Source organism: Emericellopsis atlantica (genome assembly GCF_019669845.1).
Source record: "Emericellopsis atlantica unplaced genomic scaffold F5Z01scaffold_3, whole genome shotgun sequence".
Classification (NCBI taxonomy): domain Eukaryota; kingdom Fungi; phylum Ascomycota; class Sordariomycetes; order Hypocreales; family Bionectriaceae; genus Emericellopsis; species Emericellopsis atlantica.
In genome coordinates, this window is record NW_025764705.1 from 555882 (window position 1) to 571268 (window position 15387).

A 15387-nucleotide genomic window follows, 5' to 3' on the forward strand; every position below is an offset into this window, starting at 1 on the left:
CGTATCCCACTACGAGTGAATTCAACGCACCTCCATCCACCCGGACCTCCATTCACCACTGTCCCCTTTCCAACCCCTGAGCGCGCAATCAAAACAGCAAAATGGCCGCTCCCAAAGTAGACTACAGCGTCTACCTCGTCACAGATTCTACGCCCGCCATCCTTGGCGATGCTGACCTCGCGTCCGTCGTCGAGCAGTCTCTCCAGGGTGGCGTCACGATTGTCCAGTACAGAGACAAGCACTCACCACGCGACCACGTTGTCGCCACCGCGCGCAAACTACACCAGATCACACAAAAGTATAATGTGCCCTTTCTCATCAACGACCACGTCGATGTGGCGGCCGAGATTGGCTGCGAGGGCGTGCACATTGGCCAGGACGACATGGGTAATCACTCACCCAACTTCACATTGTCAATATCAATAGGCAGCTAACCCGACACGCATAGCATTCGAGGAAGCAAAGAGGCTGCTAGGCGAGGGCAAAATCATCGGCATCACGGCATCCTCCAAGGAAGAAGCCCTCAAGGCCGCCTCCCAGGGCGCGACGTACCTGGGCATCGGCACCGTCTACGCCACCAGCACCAAGAAGGACACAAAGTCCATCATCGGCCCCGTGGGCGTGTCCTCCATCCTCGCCGCCCTCGCGGCCGAGGGCCACGGCGCCCTGCCCACCGTATGCATCGGCGGCGTCAACGCCAGCAACGCCCGGGACGTCATGCGCCAGACCGTCTCCCCACGCAAGACCCTCGACGGCGTCGCGGTCGTCAGCGCCATCGTCGCCGCCCGAGACCCTGCCGCCGCCGCGCGCGAGATCCAGGGCGCAGTCATCGGCGCCAAGATCCCCGAGGTCATCCTGTCCATTGCCCGCAAGGGCCCTCTGTCGCACAACATGACCAACCTCGTCGTCCAGAACTTTGCCGCCAACGTCGCCTTGGCCATTGGCGCCTCGCCCATCATGGCCAACTACGCCGAGGAGGCGGCCGACCTGGCCAAATTGGGCGGTGCGCTTGTCGTCAACATGGGCACGGTGACGCCCGATGGGCTGAAGAACTACGTGCAGGCGCTGCAGGCGTACAACGCCGCCAAGCGGCCTGTCGTCTTTGACCCAGTGGGGTGAGTACTTGTATCTACAATGAACCAGGCGGACAGATGCTCATGGACAACAGTGCCGGCGCAACCGCCGTCCGACGCTCGGCCGTCAAGACCCTCCTCGCAAGCGGCCACTTTACCCTCATCAAGGGCAACGAGGGCGAGCTGCAGACCCTGCACGGCGTCTCTGTCACGCAGCACGGCGTGGACTCTACCTCCACCCTCAGCCTGGCCCAAAAGGCCCGTCTCGCGCGCGACCTCGCACGCACCCACGCCGCCGTCGTCCTCCTCACGGGCAAGACCGACATTGTCAGCGACGGCACCCGGACGCTCCGCGTCGACAATGGACATGAGCTCCTGGGCATGATCACTGGTACGGGTTGCACACTCGGCACCACCGTGTCGGCCGCGCTGGCTGCACATGGCCATGTCGACCCCCTGGTGGCTGCGGTGGCCGGCACAGCCATGTTTGGCGTCGCGGCAGAGATGGCCGCGGCGAGGAGCGAGGTCCGTGGGCCCGGCACGTTTGTCCCTGCCTTCCTGGACGAGCTGTATCTGATCCGCAAGGCGTCTGCGGACGGGGACATGCGGTGGCTGACCATGGTCAAGGTGCAGGCCGTCGAGGTGCAAGAAGCGTAGGGGGGTTGTTGCTCTACAGCTCGTACAAACAAAAGGGGTATCTTGATGACTGTATATAGAAAAGACCAACTCAGAAACCCATCTGCAGACCGTCCAACTCCTCCATGTTAGGCATGGCATCCTCCCAAACCGACCCCGACTGCCCCATCATGTCCCTCCAGAACCCATCACCCAACCCCCCAGCCCCCAGCCCGGCGTCGTCCATGGCGATGCTGCCCATCCTGTAGTCCTCGGCCGCGCGCCTCATCTCCTCCCGCACGTGGACGCTCATCCGCTGGCAGAGCCGCAGGAGACCCGTAAACGGATCTGCGCGCCCATCGCTGCGCGCCGCCACGCTGAACACGCCTGACCGCCGCCTCTCCACCACCAGGGAGAGGTGCTCGATCGCGGCGTCCATAATGGCCCCGAACCGCAGCTCCTGCTCAATCTGCTCCAGGTTCCAGCCCGGCAGGCGCAGCGTGCTGAGCCGGATACCCACGATGAGCGCGTACGACACGTCCGAGCCCGAGAGGCAGAGGAATTGCGGGTTGTCGAGGTCGGTCCACTCCTGGACGCGGCCGTCGAACAACTTGCGCAGCGCACGCAGGCAGGTCCACAGGAGGTTGAGCCGGTCCGTCATGGGGGTGGCGAGGTGTACGTCGGAAATGGCCCATTCGGTGAGGAGGATCTGGGCGATGCAGATGTGGGCTTCCAGCATGGCTGTGTACAAGTCAGACAACACCACTAGATCAGGGATCAGGAGGGACACCCACGGAATCTCTCCAGGTCGGCGCCAAAGGACTGTCGAAAGCTGTTGATCTGGTCCTGGAACGACCGCACGACCATGGTCATGGGCAGCTGCATCGGTTGCTGGCCCGGCTCCACAAACACCGTCAGCGAGATGGACTGCGCGAGCTGCTGGATGCGCACGAGCTTGACGAGCAGCCCGTCCGACTCGAACTGATGCGCCTCCTCGAGGATCATGCAGCACTTGTCCAGCTGGCTCGTGTTCATCAGCACCTCGGTCCTCTTGTTGGTCGTAAAGACCCTTTCGTCCAGTCGTCAGCAGGGGAATCGTCACGAGAGTGGAAGCAGCAACCCGCAGACGGACACTTACAGCGTGTTAAGATAGTAGACGCCAGCATAGGCCCGGAGGGCGTCGAGGTCCCTCTCCCCGTCCGCGCCCACCGCCTTGCCGCTCAGCTCCAGCCCGAGCGCCACACTCCTCAGCAGAAACAGCAGGTTGGTCAGTCTCGAGCTACCGAGTGCGTGGTGGAACCAGGCTACCAGAAGCTGCATGCCCCTGAGCAGATCGAGGCTCCTCTCGCCCTCGACCATGGTCCTCCGCCCAATCTCCGCCAGCAGCTCCTCGCCCACACGTCCGTGTCGGACACCATCCATGAACGTGCCCACCATCATGATCGCCTTCCACAGAAAGTGATGCTTCGTCTTGAGCTCCGCCGCGCGCAGGTTGGGTGGGACCTTGACAAAGGGGAAGAGCGGCTCCGCAGTTCTTCGATAGTCGGCCAGGAGACTCTCCGCCTCGGACTCGAGCGGCCATAGTGAGATCCAGGGCTGGTTCGGGCACGGACTGTTGCACAGCGTGTCGTTGGAAGGCCACGGTGTCGTCGACGTGAAGGGCGGGAAGATGTGACTGATGAAGCCTGCGTCCAGACGGTTTGGGGCCTCCTTTTTCGGCTGAACGTCTGTAGCCATAGTTGGGTCTGGCGTTGTATGAGGAGAGTGAGAGTCGCTGGCACCGCTGATGCTGATCATGGGCGTGGCCATGTCCACTTTGGCAACTTTGGAGGATTCCAGCTCCTCGAGGCGCCGTTGTAGATCTTGTATCTGAGACCGCTTGACAACCTTTTTAGGGCGAGGCGGTGCCGGCGTCCTGGATATGCATGTCTTTCGAAGCCTGTCACATCTGTGAAGGGTAATGATTGAGTCCATGTACGTCTCATGCTTCGAGAGGATGACATACCTCTCACATTTCTCACAGTTCTCTTTGACTATACATCGTGCCTTGGCCTTTGCACACACGGTGCAAGCCAAGGGGCGTCGCTCTCCAGGCTTCAACATGACGTACGGAGAAGTTGGTGATGGTGTATAGGGTAGGTCAGGAGTCAGGAGCTGTCAGTACGCGCCGGCTGTACTTGGGAAACCACCGACGTCCCCAGCTGCATGTGAAAGGTTAATAAAAACAGAAAAGGTAATAATTCAGATGCAAAGTGACAGGTTCACGAGAAACTGAATGTGGCCCATTATGACGGACGACCGCCGCGGGCATCAGTCCCAAGATTCGGTGTCCGCGGACCCGGACAAGCAACGCCCTCAGTCGTGCCGTTCCCGTCGGCGTCCCGGAAAATCTATCCTGGCGGAACGATGCCGGCTAGCGTTAATAACGAACAGGCACTGGCGAACTTAATTCAGTAGGATAATCCGGAAGCCGATCTACTCGCCCCCACCCCTCCCTCGAATTCCAGTCACAAGCCGAATGAATGGGCAACCAAAAGGTGATGTAAGGTCGCAATTGCGCCAATCAATAGTGTAAATTGGGCCAAAAGGCACAAGCTATCATAAGAGGGCCAGAAACAGCCCTGGATCGAATGGAATGGTGGTTCGCCACAATTGGGAACCAATGCCAGCGGCACAGTGAGCGAGCGACCAAGTCTTAGGCTGCGGCTGCGACAGAGCGTCCGGCGCCCGCCTCGCGCTCCAGCAGGGTCTCGGTCAGGGATGCCTTGCCAGATTGTCCTCCCGTAGCCATAATCTCCTTGGCCGCCTGCTCAATGCCCAACTGCTTGTCCGTCCAGAGCGGCTGGACCTCCGTGTTGTCCTGCTCACCGACACCAATGAAGCCACCCTCAGCCGCCCAATCAGACGTGCGCTTGATGCCCAGGCGCGTCCAGATCTCGTCCACAGCCTGGACCAGTTCCTCCCGGAGCTCCTTGCCGTGGCCCGGGGTGGGCGTGATGCGCAGGCGCTCCTGGCCGACGGGAACGGTCGGGTAGTTGATGGACTGGACGTAGATCTGGTAGTCGTTGAGGAGCATGTCAGAGGCCGCCTTGGCCAGCTCCGCGTTGCCGACCAGCAGGGGCACAATGTGCGAGGGATTGGGGATGACGGGGATGTCGCGGGCGTTCATCTCCTCCTTGACCGCACGCGTGTGCAGCTGCTGCAGCCTCCGGTCACCGTCGTGCTCCATCTGGTACTCGATCGACGCCCTGGCGCCAGCCATGGTCGCCGGGGGAAGCGAGGTCGTGAAGATGAACCCAGGAGCCAGCGAGCGGATCATGTCGACCAGCTTTTCGCTGCCCGCAATGTAGCCGCCCACACAGCCGTATGCCTTGCCCAGAGTACCCGTGATGATGTCGATGCGATCCATAATGGTGCCCCGGGGCATGCCCTCCTTGTGCGCCTCCCAGTCCAGGTGCTCAGCCACGCCAGCACCGCTCGGCCCGTACATGCCTACGGCATGCACTTCGTCGAGAAAGGTGATGGCGCCGTACTTGTCGGCCAGGTCGCAAATCTCCTCAATCGGCCCAATGGAACCACACATGCTGTAGACGGATTCAAAGGCGATGATCTTGGGCACGTGCAGCGGCAGGGCAGCCAGCTTGGCCTCCAGATCCGCCACATCGTTGTGCTTGAAGACGACCTTCTTGGTGCCAGAGTGTCGGATGCCCTGGATCATGGAGGCGTGGTTCAGGCTATCCGACAAGATGACGCAGTCGGGCATCTTGCTGCCCAGGGTGGCCAGCGTCGCGTCGTTGGCCACGTAGCACGAGCTGAACACCAGCGCCGCGTCCTTGGCGTGGAGCTTGGCCAGCGTGCCCTCCAATTCTACCGCATGCCTGTTGTGTCCAGAGATGTTCCTCGTCCCGCCCGCGCCCGCGCCGTACTCCTCGAGCGTCTCGTGCATCTTGTTGAGCACGCGGCTGTTGCGACCCATGCCGAGGTAGTCATTGGCGCACCAGACGGTGACGCGATCCTCCTTGTTGGACATGTGGGCGCGAGGAAAGTCCTTGGCCAGGCGGTTGATGTTGTTGAAGTAGCGGTACGACTTGTCCTTGTGCTTCTTGTCGAGTTCGGCCGTGTAAAAGGACTCGTAGTTGAACTTGGCGGCCGCACGTGCGTCGGCGAGCGGCTTGTTCGTCTTGTTAGGCGGGTATATGCCAGAGACGTGGCCCTCGACGGCGCGGGCCTCCTGGCCACGGCTGGTGTGCATCTTGGCCTTGCCGTGGGCGCTGGCGGAAGACGTCTTGGCATGGTTGGAGAAGGCACGGAGGCTGGCGGCGGCGCCGTACTTGGACGACTGCACAGCCATGGCCTTGCCCATGACCGGGCAGCGACCGGCGAGGAGCGTCAGCTTGGACATGGTGCCGCCACAGGGCGACGCCTTGGGGCTGGGGCTCGGGGTCGCGGTCGGGCGAGCAGACGTCGAGAGGGCTCGCAGGGTGGCGGGGGAAGCCGTCTTGAGGAACGGGCACATGGCCTTGCTCTGGCGGAGGACGCTATCCATGGCCAGGATAAATGATCGCAGTCGTTGAGGGTGTCTATTCGAGTCGTCGCGGTGGACGTGTTTCTGGAAATGCCTTGTGGAGGAGGGGGAAAGGGAAAGAAGGAAGGAAAGACGGAGGCCCAGTGGATGAGACTACCCAGACGAGGGTGGTCACTGGCCGGGAAGGAGAATCCCGAGCAAGTAGTTCCAATTTTCTAGCCGAATTTGGGATTGTGGAATTCGAGATGCCGCCCTTTCCGCTTCTCGACAATGGCCACTAATCATGGACAAATTATGATCATGTCCGGCAGGCAAAATTGAGCGCATTGATGAATTGATCATTGATTGATTGATGGAATGCCCCTCTGGATCCACCCACCGCCGAGGTCGTCCCCTTCAATATTCTTCTTACCTTTAGCCAGCGTGTGATTGGGCGCTGACGACGCGGCGACCCCGCACTTTTTCTTCCATCGTGCTGGATGAGCAATCAATCAACCCATCATGACTTTTCCACATTGTGATTAGCGACACATGGTTTGTGACCTACGATGGTCATGCTCGTGTTCAACACTTCGAGGTAGCTTGATTGCATTGCAAACGATTCTGGTAGAAAGCGATCCTCCTGCGCATATCATCCCAAGGTGGTCATTGTTTATGTACTATAGTTGCTCCTGAAAAGGCTGAAATGCGAAACCCCAATGCAACATGCACCGAACCATCCTTGGTCAGCCCCATATGGTCGTCAATGCACGTGTCGAACACTCCGTAAAGATGACCACGCCAGCAAATAGGGTATCTCGAATCCTCACGCCCAACGCCGAAATCGCAATGCCATTGTCAATCAACCCCCCTCTTCCTTCATTCCATCGTCTTGATTCTCATCACTCGTCATCTGCCCTGACCGGTGCTGTCGCTGTGCCCGCTCGTGGGACTGGCCCTGGAGCCAACCGACAGCTGTCGTGATGTATGCCGCTCCTGTTCTCTTAGTGATGCGTGCGCCCAGGCGGGCAGTCGTCTATAGCCATCGCCTGTGTTTGACGACTCTTCGACATCTCTGCGAGCACTGCCGAGTCCTCCTTTCTAGCCCTCGACGACGAGGCCCCGGATGTTGAATGGCGTTGTAGTTCCTAGAACACGGTTAGTCGCTGCAACTCCGACAATACCCTGTCAGGGCCATACACACCACTGGATCTTTGTTCTGTGTCTTCAAACTGCACTGCGCCATAAAGGTCTCGGGACTCAGTCGCTCCAGCGAGTCGACACGACTTCGCAACACTTTGCGCCCCGCGCTGGCCACATAATTGGGTGTAAGGAGCCCGTATGCTAATGCAATTGTGAAGCGTTCGTTGTCCAGCAATTCCGTCAGCAACTTCCACTGCACCTTATCCGGCAAGAACCCAGCCCCTCTAGCTTCGAGCACCTGCTGGATCGACCTTGCTAGGGATATTGCACGATGCTGTATGCCGCCATGGGCAAGTGTGATGACCGAGTGCCTAGTTACGCCGGGGATAGCCTCGAGGCGTTCTATCAGTTTCTGTTGGAAAGTGGCGTCAAGCGGCTGTGATTGACTGCTGTTGAAAGTGAACGCTGGCGCCGGCATGCCCATCGGGCTGGTGGGAGGTGGTTGATCTGTGGCTGCTGATGCGCTTGTAGCTGGTCCAGGCGAGTGCGTGCTGCTCATGACCTCCGTCTGCCGACCAAAGTAGGTGTTTGCCCCGACCATGGGCATGGGCGGAGGTGGGACGTTTGGAATCGCAACCGCAGGGGCAGCATCATCGGCACCTGAGGACTGGCATTCATGTTAGAATAGTCTTGTAGCAGGGGGTGGACATGTTGTTTTTGTATTTGAGGGAAACCGGAAAGGGCAATATGGATGGGAACAGAAGGGGAATGGTGGCTCTATACCCTATCGGGCACGCCAGAGTTGGACTCTTGAAGTGCCGGTTCACGACGCTGGCCGTCTGCTGAAGCAGCACCGATGCTGGGTGCCATTGTCGTTGGGCCGTTCAAGTCAGGTATATGATGCGGCGGTCTCGTAGTGCCATGCGGCTGGGTCGGAGGTGGGATTGATGTCATATTTCCACCATTCGGAGTAGATACTGCATGAATTGGATGCTGCCATTGTTGAGCCTGGTGTGCTTGCTGCTCTGCAACCAATTTCGCATGCTCAGTCGGGTCCGTGCGTCGAAGTCGATCAAGCCGGACAGCTTCTTCCGCTTCCTTACGCTCTTCTAAAGTCAAGGTGGCGTCAATGTCTTCCTCTTCAAATGTATCAGTCGAGACGAGTTTCCTGATTTGAAGCTGCTGTGGTTCCGGCCAGACGGTCCTGGGAGGATTTTGGATGAGATCGTCGAGGATCTGGTCTTTGCCTTTGAAGGCTGCTAGATTCGGGGTACGTGCCCCGTCCTTTGGGTGTTGAATGTGCATGAGGTATTTACCATGCCTTTGGCCCCAGGAGATAGGATTCTTCTGGTCGACAACTCGGGTGGCTAGTTGGCCTTTGAAGACGGCCTGGTTGTGGAGCTCCTGCTCAATCGTACCGGCGACCATAAGATAGTAAACAAACACATGCTTCAGCTGCCCAAGACGATACGCTCGTCCAACTGCTTGCTGGTCATCGGCCGGATTCCACTGTGAGTCGAATATCACCACGCGATTGGCTCCTTGTATGTTGAGACCAACACCGCCCGCCCTGGTCGAGATGAGATAGACGTCCTGCTGCCCATCGTTGAACGCTCTTGTTTGATGTTGGCGTTCGTTGATCTTGCTGCCGCCGTCTAGCCGACAAAAGCGACGATCTTGCATTTCCATGATCTTCTGTAGATAGTCTAGTGTAGGGATGCTTTGGCTGAACACTAAGACCTTGTCGCCGACGGCCCGGGAAACGTCTAGAATTCGACACAGGTAAAGCACCTTGGCCGAGTATGAAGGGTCTTGGATCGTCGGGTTGCTGTTTGTTAGGCGATTTGCCTCGTTGATGATCCCTGCAGGGAATGTTGAGGCCTTGTTGTCAGTACCTGTAGCGATTTCTTGCATCACCTTGTAACCGAAACAGGCCGGGTGATTGCACAGAAGCACCAAGTCCCTAGCAGCCGTCAAAGCCGAGCCTTGTCTGCCAACACCGCCGTCGTGAATGGCGTTGATGTATAGCGTATATAGGTCGCACTGTAGCTTAGTGGGAGGCACCGATATAACGAATTCTGACTTTGGAGGCAGGTCGTGGGAGAGCACTTTGATCGTGGCTCGATGCACTTTGGGTGCTACTGTCGTCTTTAAAGCGTGTAGCTTTCTAAGCGCCCGTTTCTTATCGACAGCTAGACTGTCTCGCGCTAGCCCATCCTCGATTTCGCGGACGTAGATATCCTTAAACTCCTCCAAGGGGCCCAGGAAATTCGGTGCAACCCAATGAATCATCGAGTAGTACTCTATCGTGTTGTTGCTCAGCGGCGAGCCAGTCAAGGCGATGCGACCAGAAGTATAGAATTGCGAACAGAGGCTGTTCAACACTCCGCTTTGTGTCTTAAGCTTGTGTGCCTCGTCAGCCACGACGATCCTTGGAGTCTCCAGCAGTAACGCGGCAAGCTCTTCATACTGTAGCCTGCCCTCGTCGTCGCTCTTGTCCTTGCGGAAAAAGGCTTTGAACATGTCGTAACCAAGGACCAGCACTCCGCCGTCAGCTGCCCACTCTCGGATGATGTCTTCACGCATGAAAGACGTAGCCGCTGAGTCCAGTGACACCAGGGGGCCCAAGGAGTCTTTCGGAGCCCATTTGCACAACTCATCCATCCAATTGTTGACAAGTCCTGCAGGACACAGGATCAACGTTTTGGACTTGCGCAAATCCTCTGGTATCTGCGTCGCAGTCTTGGCATCACTAGAAGCTTGAGCAAGGGCTACAAGGAACGTAATCACTTGCATTGTTTTGCCCAGGCCCATTGTGTGCGCTAGGAGGCAGCCTTGGCGGAGCATCGGGGGCAGGACGATTTGGTTCCACAAGAAACGAACACCGTCGATCTGGTGCTCCTTGATCGAACGTGAAATGTCCTTGTCAACATACACCAGCTCTTGCTCCTCGTCTTTGCTTTCGTTTATGATGATACGATTGTCTCCATGAACTAACGAGCCTAGGCCTGCAAGCTGAGCCCGGAGTTTCTGGCGACGAGTCTCTTGCTCTTTGATCCTCTCTTTGGCAACCTGGCGCAGAGTGAGGGCATCCCTGTTCTGCACGACTTCCTTTGTCTGCTTCCGGCGCTTCTGAGGCGAGCCGTACTCTTCAAGTTCCTTGTCAGCCGGGATTTCCTCGTCGCTATCGGGGATATTATCAGGATCATGGCCCCGGTAGATCTGGTCAGCCGTGGGGAATATTGACTCCTTCTCCCGCAGCCATCTACAGAAGAGTGAGAACCCTTCATTATTCGAGCGTATCTTGTGGATGGTCTTTTTTGTCGGCGGCACCAAGCGTTTCTCAGCCTGTACCCTGCATCGAAGGTGCGTAAGAAATAATCGTGCAATGTCGAAACAGAGAAGCTCGTTCTCGGTCCAAGTGCCCACCATCCCATAGTCCTGTGGCGGTTCGTTCAGAAAGACTGTGACGTACATCTTCCATACGTTCAGGGGTGAATATGTCTGCAAGGCGACAAAGACGGCTTTGCGCCGGTTGAAAGTCATATTAGCCATAACCCATAAGACAAGTCTCCAGCGGTCATTTTGATTCGACCAAAACTTGGCATCATGCGCGGTGATTGGACTGAGGCTGCCGAGACTTTTGAGCGATGGCCCGTTGACTGCATCCGTCGTGGAGGCCTCTGTGGGTTGCGAGTCCGGCTCTAACGTCAAATCTATGACCGTGACGGAGTGCTGGGACGGAGGCACCTTGGGGGACTGAGGGTGTCGAGTTCTGACAGGTGTTGTTGGATTCGCTTTCAAACTCTGAGAAGTTTCACCGTCGCTGCCCTGTGCGGCATCTCCATCTCCATTAGCAGCCTCTGGGGCATGGCGAGTTTGTCCGCTGGCGGCGTCGTTGGCAGCGTCGTTGGAGGAGTCAGCTGCTGCATCGGATATATCCATGGGAAGAGGGTCCTCGTCATGAACGATGAAATCAGTGTCATCCTCCTCGTCGCTGCTGGTCAGGACTTCTTCCATCGCCGCAGGCCGCTTCTTCGGAGTCAGCGATGGGCGCGCAGGCTTTAGAGGCCTCTCAGGCTCTACCCTGCATTCTAGAACATTAAGCTTCCAGGCCTGGTAGAGTCTGTCCTCTACACTGGCCTCCAGAATTTGGGCTTGTGCACGCACTTCGCTTTCGACTTGCCACCTCTCGCGAAGAATGCGCCCCGTGTAAGTCGCGATACGTTCGTCGAGAGCGCGGATTTCTGTGCGAGATTGCTCGGACATGATATTGCGCTTCCCTTTGCGTGCTTGATTCCAAAGACTCCATGCCTCTCGCTTGAGTCTTGAGGCCTTGCGGGTTTTCCAGAGTCGTGTGAATGCCTCAATCTCTTCGTCGAGAATCTCCTGGACCTTGTGCTGTGGAATGCCGTCCTCCTGTAGCCTTAACTCTTCAGCCTCGAGCCGTTCGTCCTCTATTTCCTGCCTCGTATCATCGTCTAATTCAGACGGGAGATCGGAAAGAGCCAGGATTCTGTCTTCCTTGTCGATGCCGAATTCTGAGATGACTTCTTCGCCGTCATCGATCCGGACCAAGTTTCGAGCATTCTTGATCAGAAGACGTCGCATCACCATTGCAACTGCCATTCGCCGGCCTGGGGGCATCCATTTCGGCTTTACTGTGAACTCTTCTTCGCTCGACACCTTATCGACATAGTCCAGTACCAAGCTTGTGACGGGTTCCGAATCCGACGTGAGCATCTCCTGGGTTAAGGCCCCGTCACCGATATACGCCCAAGTAGGGGCATGCTCCCACGGAAGGGCTACAATGTGCTCCGTCACCGTTTGTAGGCTGATGTTGGTCGGCTGAACACGGCTTTTCTTGGGCGGTGGTTCGGCAGCATCGGTAGCGCTATCGTCTCCGTGTGTGGCTGGGCGTTTCAGCTCAAAAGGCGTTGACAGGCGACGTTCAACTGCAGATGACTGCGAGCCGCCCAAGATGGGCACTTGCCCAAGTGCCGGTGTCGCCGGACTAGAGACTATGCCATTGATTCGGGCATCTTGACTTCTAGGATATGGTGCTTCCTCAGGCACGTATGACAATCGATCCTCTTCGATATTCCCATCTTCTTCGCTTGCAATGATCCCAGACACTCGTTCTTGTTTCCGGTCAAGCGCGAATCTCCAAGCCACGAAGGAAGGACTCTGTAGTCTCAGGTCGTTGACCTTCTCGTTGAAACGCGACTCATCTCGCAGGGTCTGGAAGCTTAGTCGGTTTAGAAGCCTGTCTAGGGATGTCGTCGATTGATATGTCAAGAGCGTCCTGCCATCCAGTTCTTCTGCCCGAAGCCTGTCTGCGAAGGCGGCCGGATCTTTCGCCCATGGGCAGTTAGCACCGCATAATTCGGCGACGACCTGTTCGACATCCCAAAGAAACGGGTCGTTATCTTCGACTTGTCGCGGTCCAAGCCTCGGCGCCATGATCATTCATCCTCCCAGGGACGTGTTCTTTTGGCGCTAAGGTATGTGTTAGTAGTTGCATCGCGCGCCGGTGGGCTGAAGCAGTAGACGTGCCTCATAGCGAAACCAGAAGAACGCGCGCCCAGGCGATGTTGGTTGATTGCAGCACAAGCAGGCGCAACAGCAGAAGGTGGTCGCGAAATGGTCGCAGAACAAACTTCTCGAGAGCGGCAGGTAGCGAGCTCTAGTCGGCCGGAAATATAAGTGCTTTGGGAGTGAGGTGAAGGCAAGCGTAACGTGGGGTTAGGTTTCAATCTCGCGTGGAAGAGCGCGAACCCTTGAACGGCACTGGCAAAGCGCGTGGTGGAGTGTATTGTAGAAAGCTAAAAGTTAGTGGGGCAGAAACGAACTGACCTCTCTAAATCCAGTCTGTGAGAGCCTTGTGAGCGGGGATGCGTCATAACACGGCCTGATTTCTTACCAACACTGGCCAACTGAGAACAATGTCAGCGCATGGCACTTTTGGTGCCACGGTTCCGGACAGTAAGGTCAGGACGAACAAGGTACATGTATTCTTTCACCCCAGCGAATGCGCAGCGCCACAGTGACTGGAGGCGGAGACCACTCCGCGTCCAGTGAACCCAGTCTGCTCCAGTCGTACCTGCCAACTCAACCTCTTGACCCTGGGCCGGCGCGAATCACCGCCAATCGCACCTGACCTGACCTGGTCCTTCAGGAAGACACGCCAAGATGACATGGATCGTCAAACAGCCTGTCACCTGAGGCGTGGGATCGGGTCGAATCTCTTTGACGAGTAATAGGCCAGCCGATTGCATCACCTCTGCCTGAAGACCTGGAACCACCCGCCTCCAACTCATGTCTCGACACCGCACCTAAGAAGACCTGCACAGTTCATCACCTCACCTCACCTCAGGACTGCATTACATTAATACCATTCAATGCCACAAACACTCGAGCTGTCTTCGCCCCTCCTATCCATCCACATCAGCAATGGCCAAAACTCCTTCTCGCCCGGCCACACGATCGCCGGAAATGTAGTACGCACCAGCCCCATCCTGACCACAAAGACCACCGTCAAGATCACCATTCATGGCCGCGCGAAATCTCATATGGTCGTCCACCGGGTCAACAGCAGCAGCACTTACCGGGGGCGCTTCCGACTCATCGACCACGTCCGCCACGCGCAAACGCTCTATGAAGGACCGGTGCACATCCCGCCAACAGGTGGTCGTGAAGAGTGGCCGTTCCTGATCCGCCTCCCAACTCACGTGGACGACGAAGTCGCATGCCAAAATCAGGACACATTCATCCCACAAAGCAACTCGGCGAGACGCACACATGTCCTCCCACCGACTTACAACGCCACTACTATCAATGATAAGGACAGCTTTGTCGAGTACTACCTCAAGGCCACTTTCAGGGGCTTCGCGCAGGGCCGTTGGCAAATTGATGATGCTATCCTGCCCGTCAGGCTGTGCGCGCGAAGCGAGGGACCCCCTCTTGCCGACTGGGGCCTCACGCGCTACACCACCCGGCGATCTGTAACAACCCAGAAACTAGTACCTGGCATGGAGGACACGCTTCTGTCGACATCGCAGAGACTGCGAAAGTTCTTCCACACATCCTCGGTACCTGCGCTGTGGTTCCGCGCAGAGGTTGACGCACCGACACGAATACAACTGGAGAACCCCAAAACTGTGCCGTTTCGCATACGGGTTGTGCCCGAATGGGACAAGACAAGTGAAATCTTGCAAAACGTGCCGCAAAACATCAGGCTCCTTCGAGCGACGCTGAAAATCAAGCAATTCTGCGAGATCAAGTGCGAGGGCACGCTCAAGACGTATGAGGATAGTTTCTTTGACAAGATCTCCATGGTCCTGAATGACCCCGGATCAGCGAAACTAAGAGAAGTTCCCTTTGGTGAGGAACTATCCAGCCTGGATCTAGGCCAGCTCGCCAATCTTAAAGTCGGGTTCAATGGTCCCATGGGACGCCCCAGGATCAGCACCAGCATCAGCCCCAGCTTCATGACATACAACCTCAAGGTAAGACATTCATTGGGGTGGACTATCGCACTTGAAATTGGCGGCGAAGAGTGCGAGATTCGGAATAGCAGAGACTTTCCTCTCGTAGTTCTACCGCCGAGCGCAAGCAGGTACGATGTAGAACCAGATGGGTCTCCGCCGCGGAGCGACTCGTGGATTCAGCCCCCGACAGGAGAGGCGCCACCACCCTCGTTCGACGAGGTGGTCAAGCAAGACCAGAAAGAGGTCAGGGAGAGCTTAACGCGACTCGAGAATCACGGCGAGGCGTCTGGAACAGGACCGTCTGCACGTTGAGTATGGCCATTTGACCGCACTGCTGTCCCTATAATTTCGAAATACTTCTGTATTTTTGAAGCGGAAAACACCTGATAATTAGAATCCCTATACTCGAGTAATTGATCTTGACCAAAATAATAGCGTGTCTTCTTGACATGGTCTCAAGCATCGGCATGACTTAGCTGATCGCCTTTGTTTACTCAGCTACCGATATAATTACTTAGCCATAAGTAGCCAGAATTACCCACCAATGCTAGCGATGATGTCG

At 57.0% G+C, this 15387-nt stretch overlaps 5 protein-coding genes across 5 annotated transcripts; 2 read left to right on the plus strand and 3 right to left on the minus strand.

Annotated features, from left to right (window-relative positions):
- Window positions 1-101: 101 nt before the first annotated feature.
- Window positions 102-1730, plus strand: F5Z01DRAFT_615705 (Hydroxyethylthiazole kinase family-domain-containing protein; the record flags this gene model as incomplete). The annotated part of the gene is made up of 3 exons (XM_046260875.1): window positions 102-387; window positions 449-1115; window positions 1169-1730. The coding sequence occupies 3 exons, from the start codon at window positions 102-104 to the stop codon at window positions 1728-1730; spliced, it is 1515 nt and encodes a 504-aa protein (XP_046121939.1).
- A 70-nt stretch (window positions 1731-1800) lies between these two features.
- On the minus strand, window positions 1801-3791 carry F5Z01DRAFT_633022 (uncharacterized protein; the record flags this gene model as incomplete). Its single annotated transcript, XM_046261907.1, has 2 exons — window positions 1801-2757; window positions 2898-3791. 2 exons carry the CDS (start codon window positions 3789-3791, stop codon window positions 1801-1803), a joined length of 1851 nt encoding a protein of 616 aa, XP_046121940.1.
- A 296-nt stretch (window positions 3792-4087) lies between these two features.
- Window positions 4088-6557, minus strand: F5Z01DRAFT_314319 (5-aminolevulinic acid synthase). Its single transcript, XM_046258974.1, has one exon. It carries the CDS (start codon window positions 6232-6234, stop codon window positions 4384-4386), a length of 1851 nt encoding a protein of 616 aa, XP_046121941.1. The 5' UTR covers window positions 6235-6557; the 3' UTR covers window positions 4088-4383.
- Window positions 6558-7186: 629 nt separating this feature from the next.
- Window positions 7187-13207, minus strand: F5Z01DRAFT_314388 (uncharacterized protein). The gene is made up of 4 exons (XM_046258975.1): window positions 12892-13207; window positions 8119-12834; window positions 7397-8002; window positions 7187-7340 (listed from the first exon to the last, which is right to left on the minus strand). The coding sequence occupies exons 2-4, from the start codon at window positions 12802-12804 to the stop codon at window positions 7197-7199; spliced, it is 5436 nt and encodes a 1811-aa protein (XP_046121942.1). The 5' UTR covers window positions 12805-12834; window positions 12892-13207; the 3' UTR covers window positions 7187-7196.
- Window positions 13208-13635: 428 nt separating this feature from the next.
- Window positions 13636-15376, plus strand: F5Z01DRAFT_314398 (uncharacterized protein). Its single transcript, XM_046258976.1, has one exon. The coding sequence runs from the start codon at window positions 13737-13739 to the stop codon at window positions 15135-15137; it is 1401 nt and encodes a 466-aa protein (XP_046121943.1). The 5' UTR covers window positions 13636-13736; the 3' UTR covers window positions 15138-15376.
- The last annotated feature ends 11 nt before the right edge of the window (window positions 15377-15387 follow it).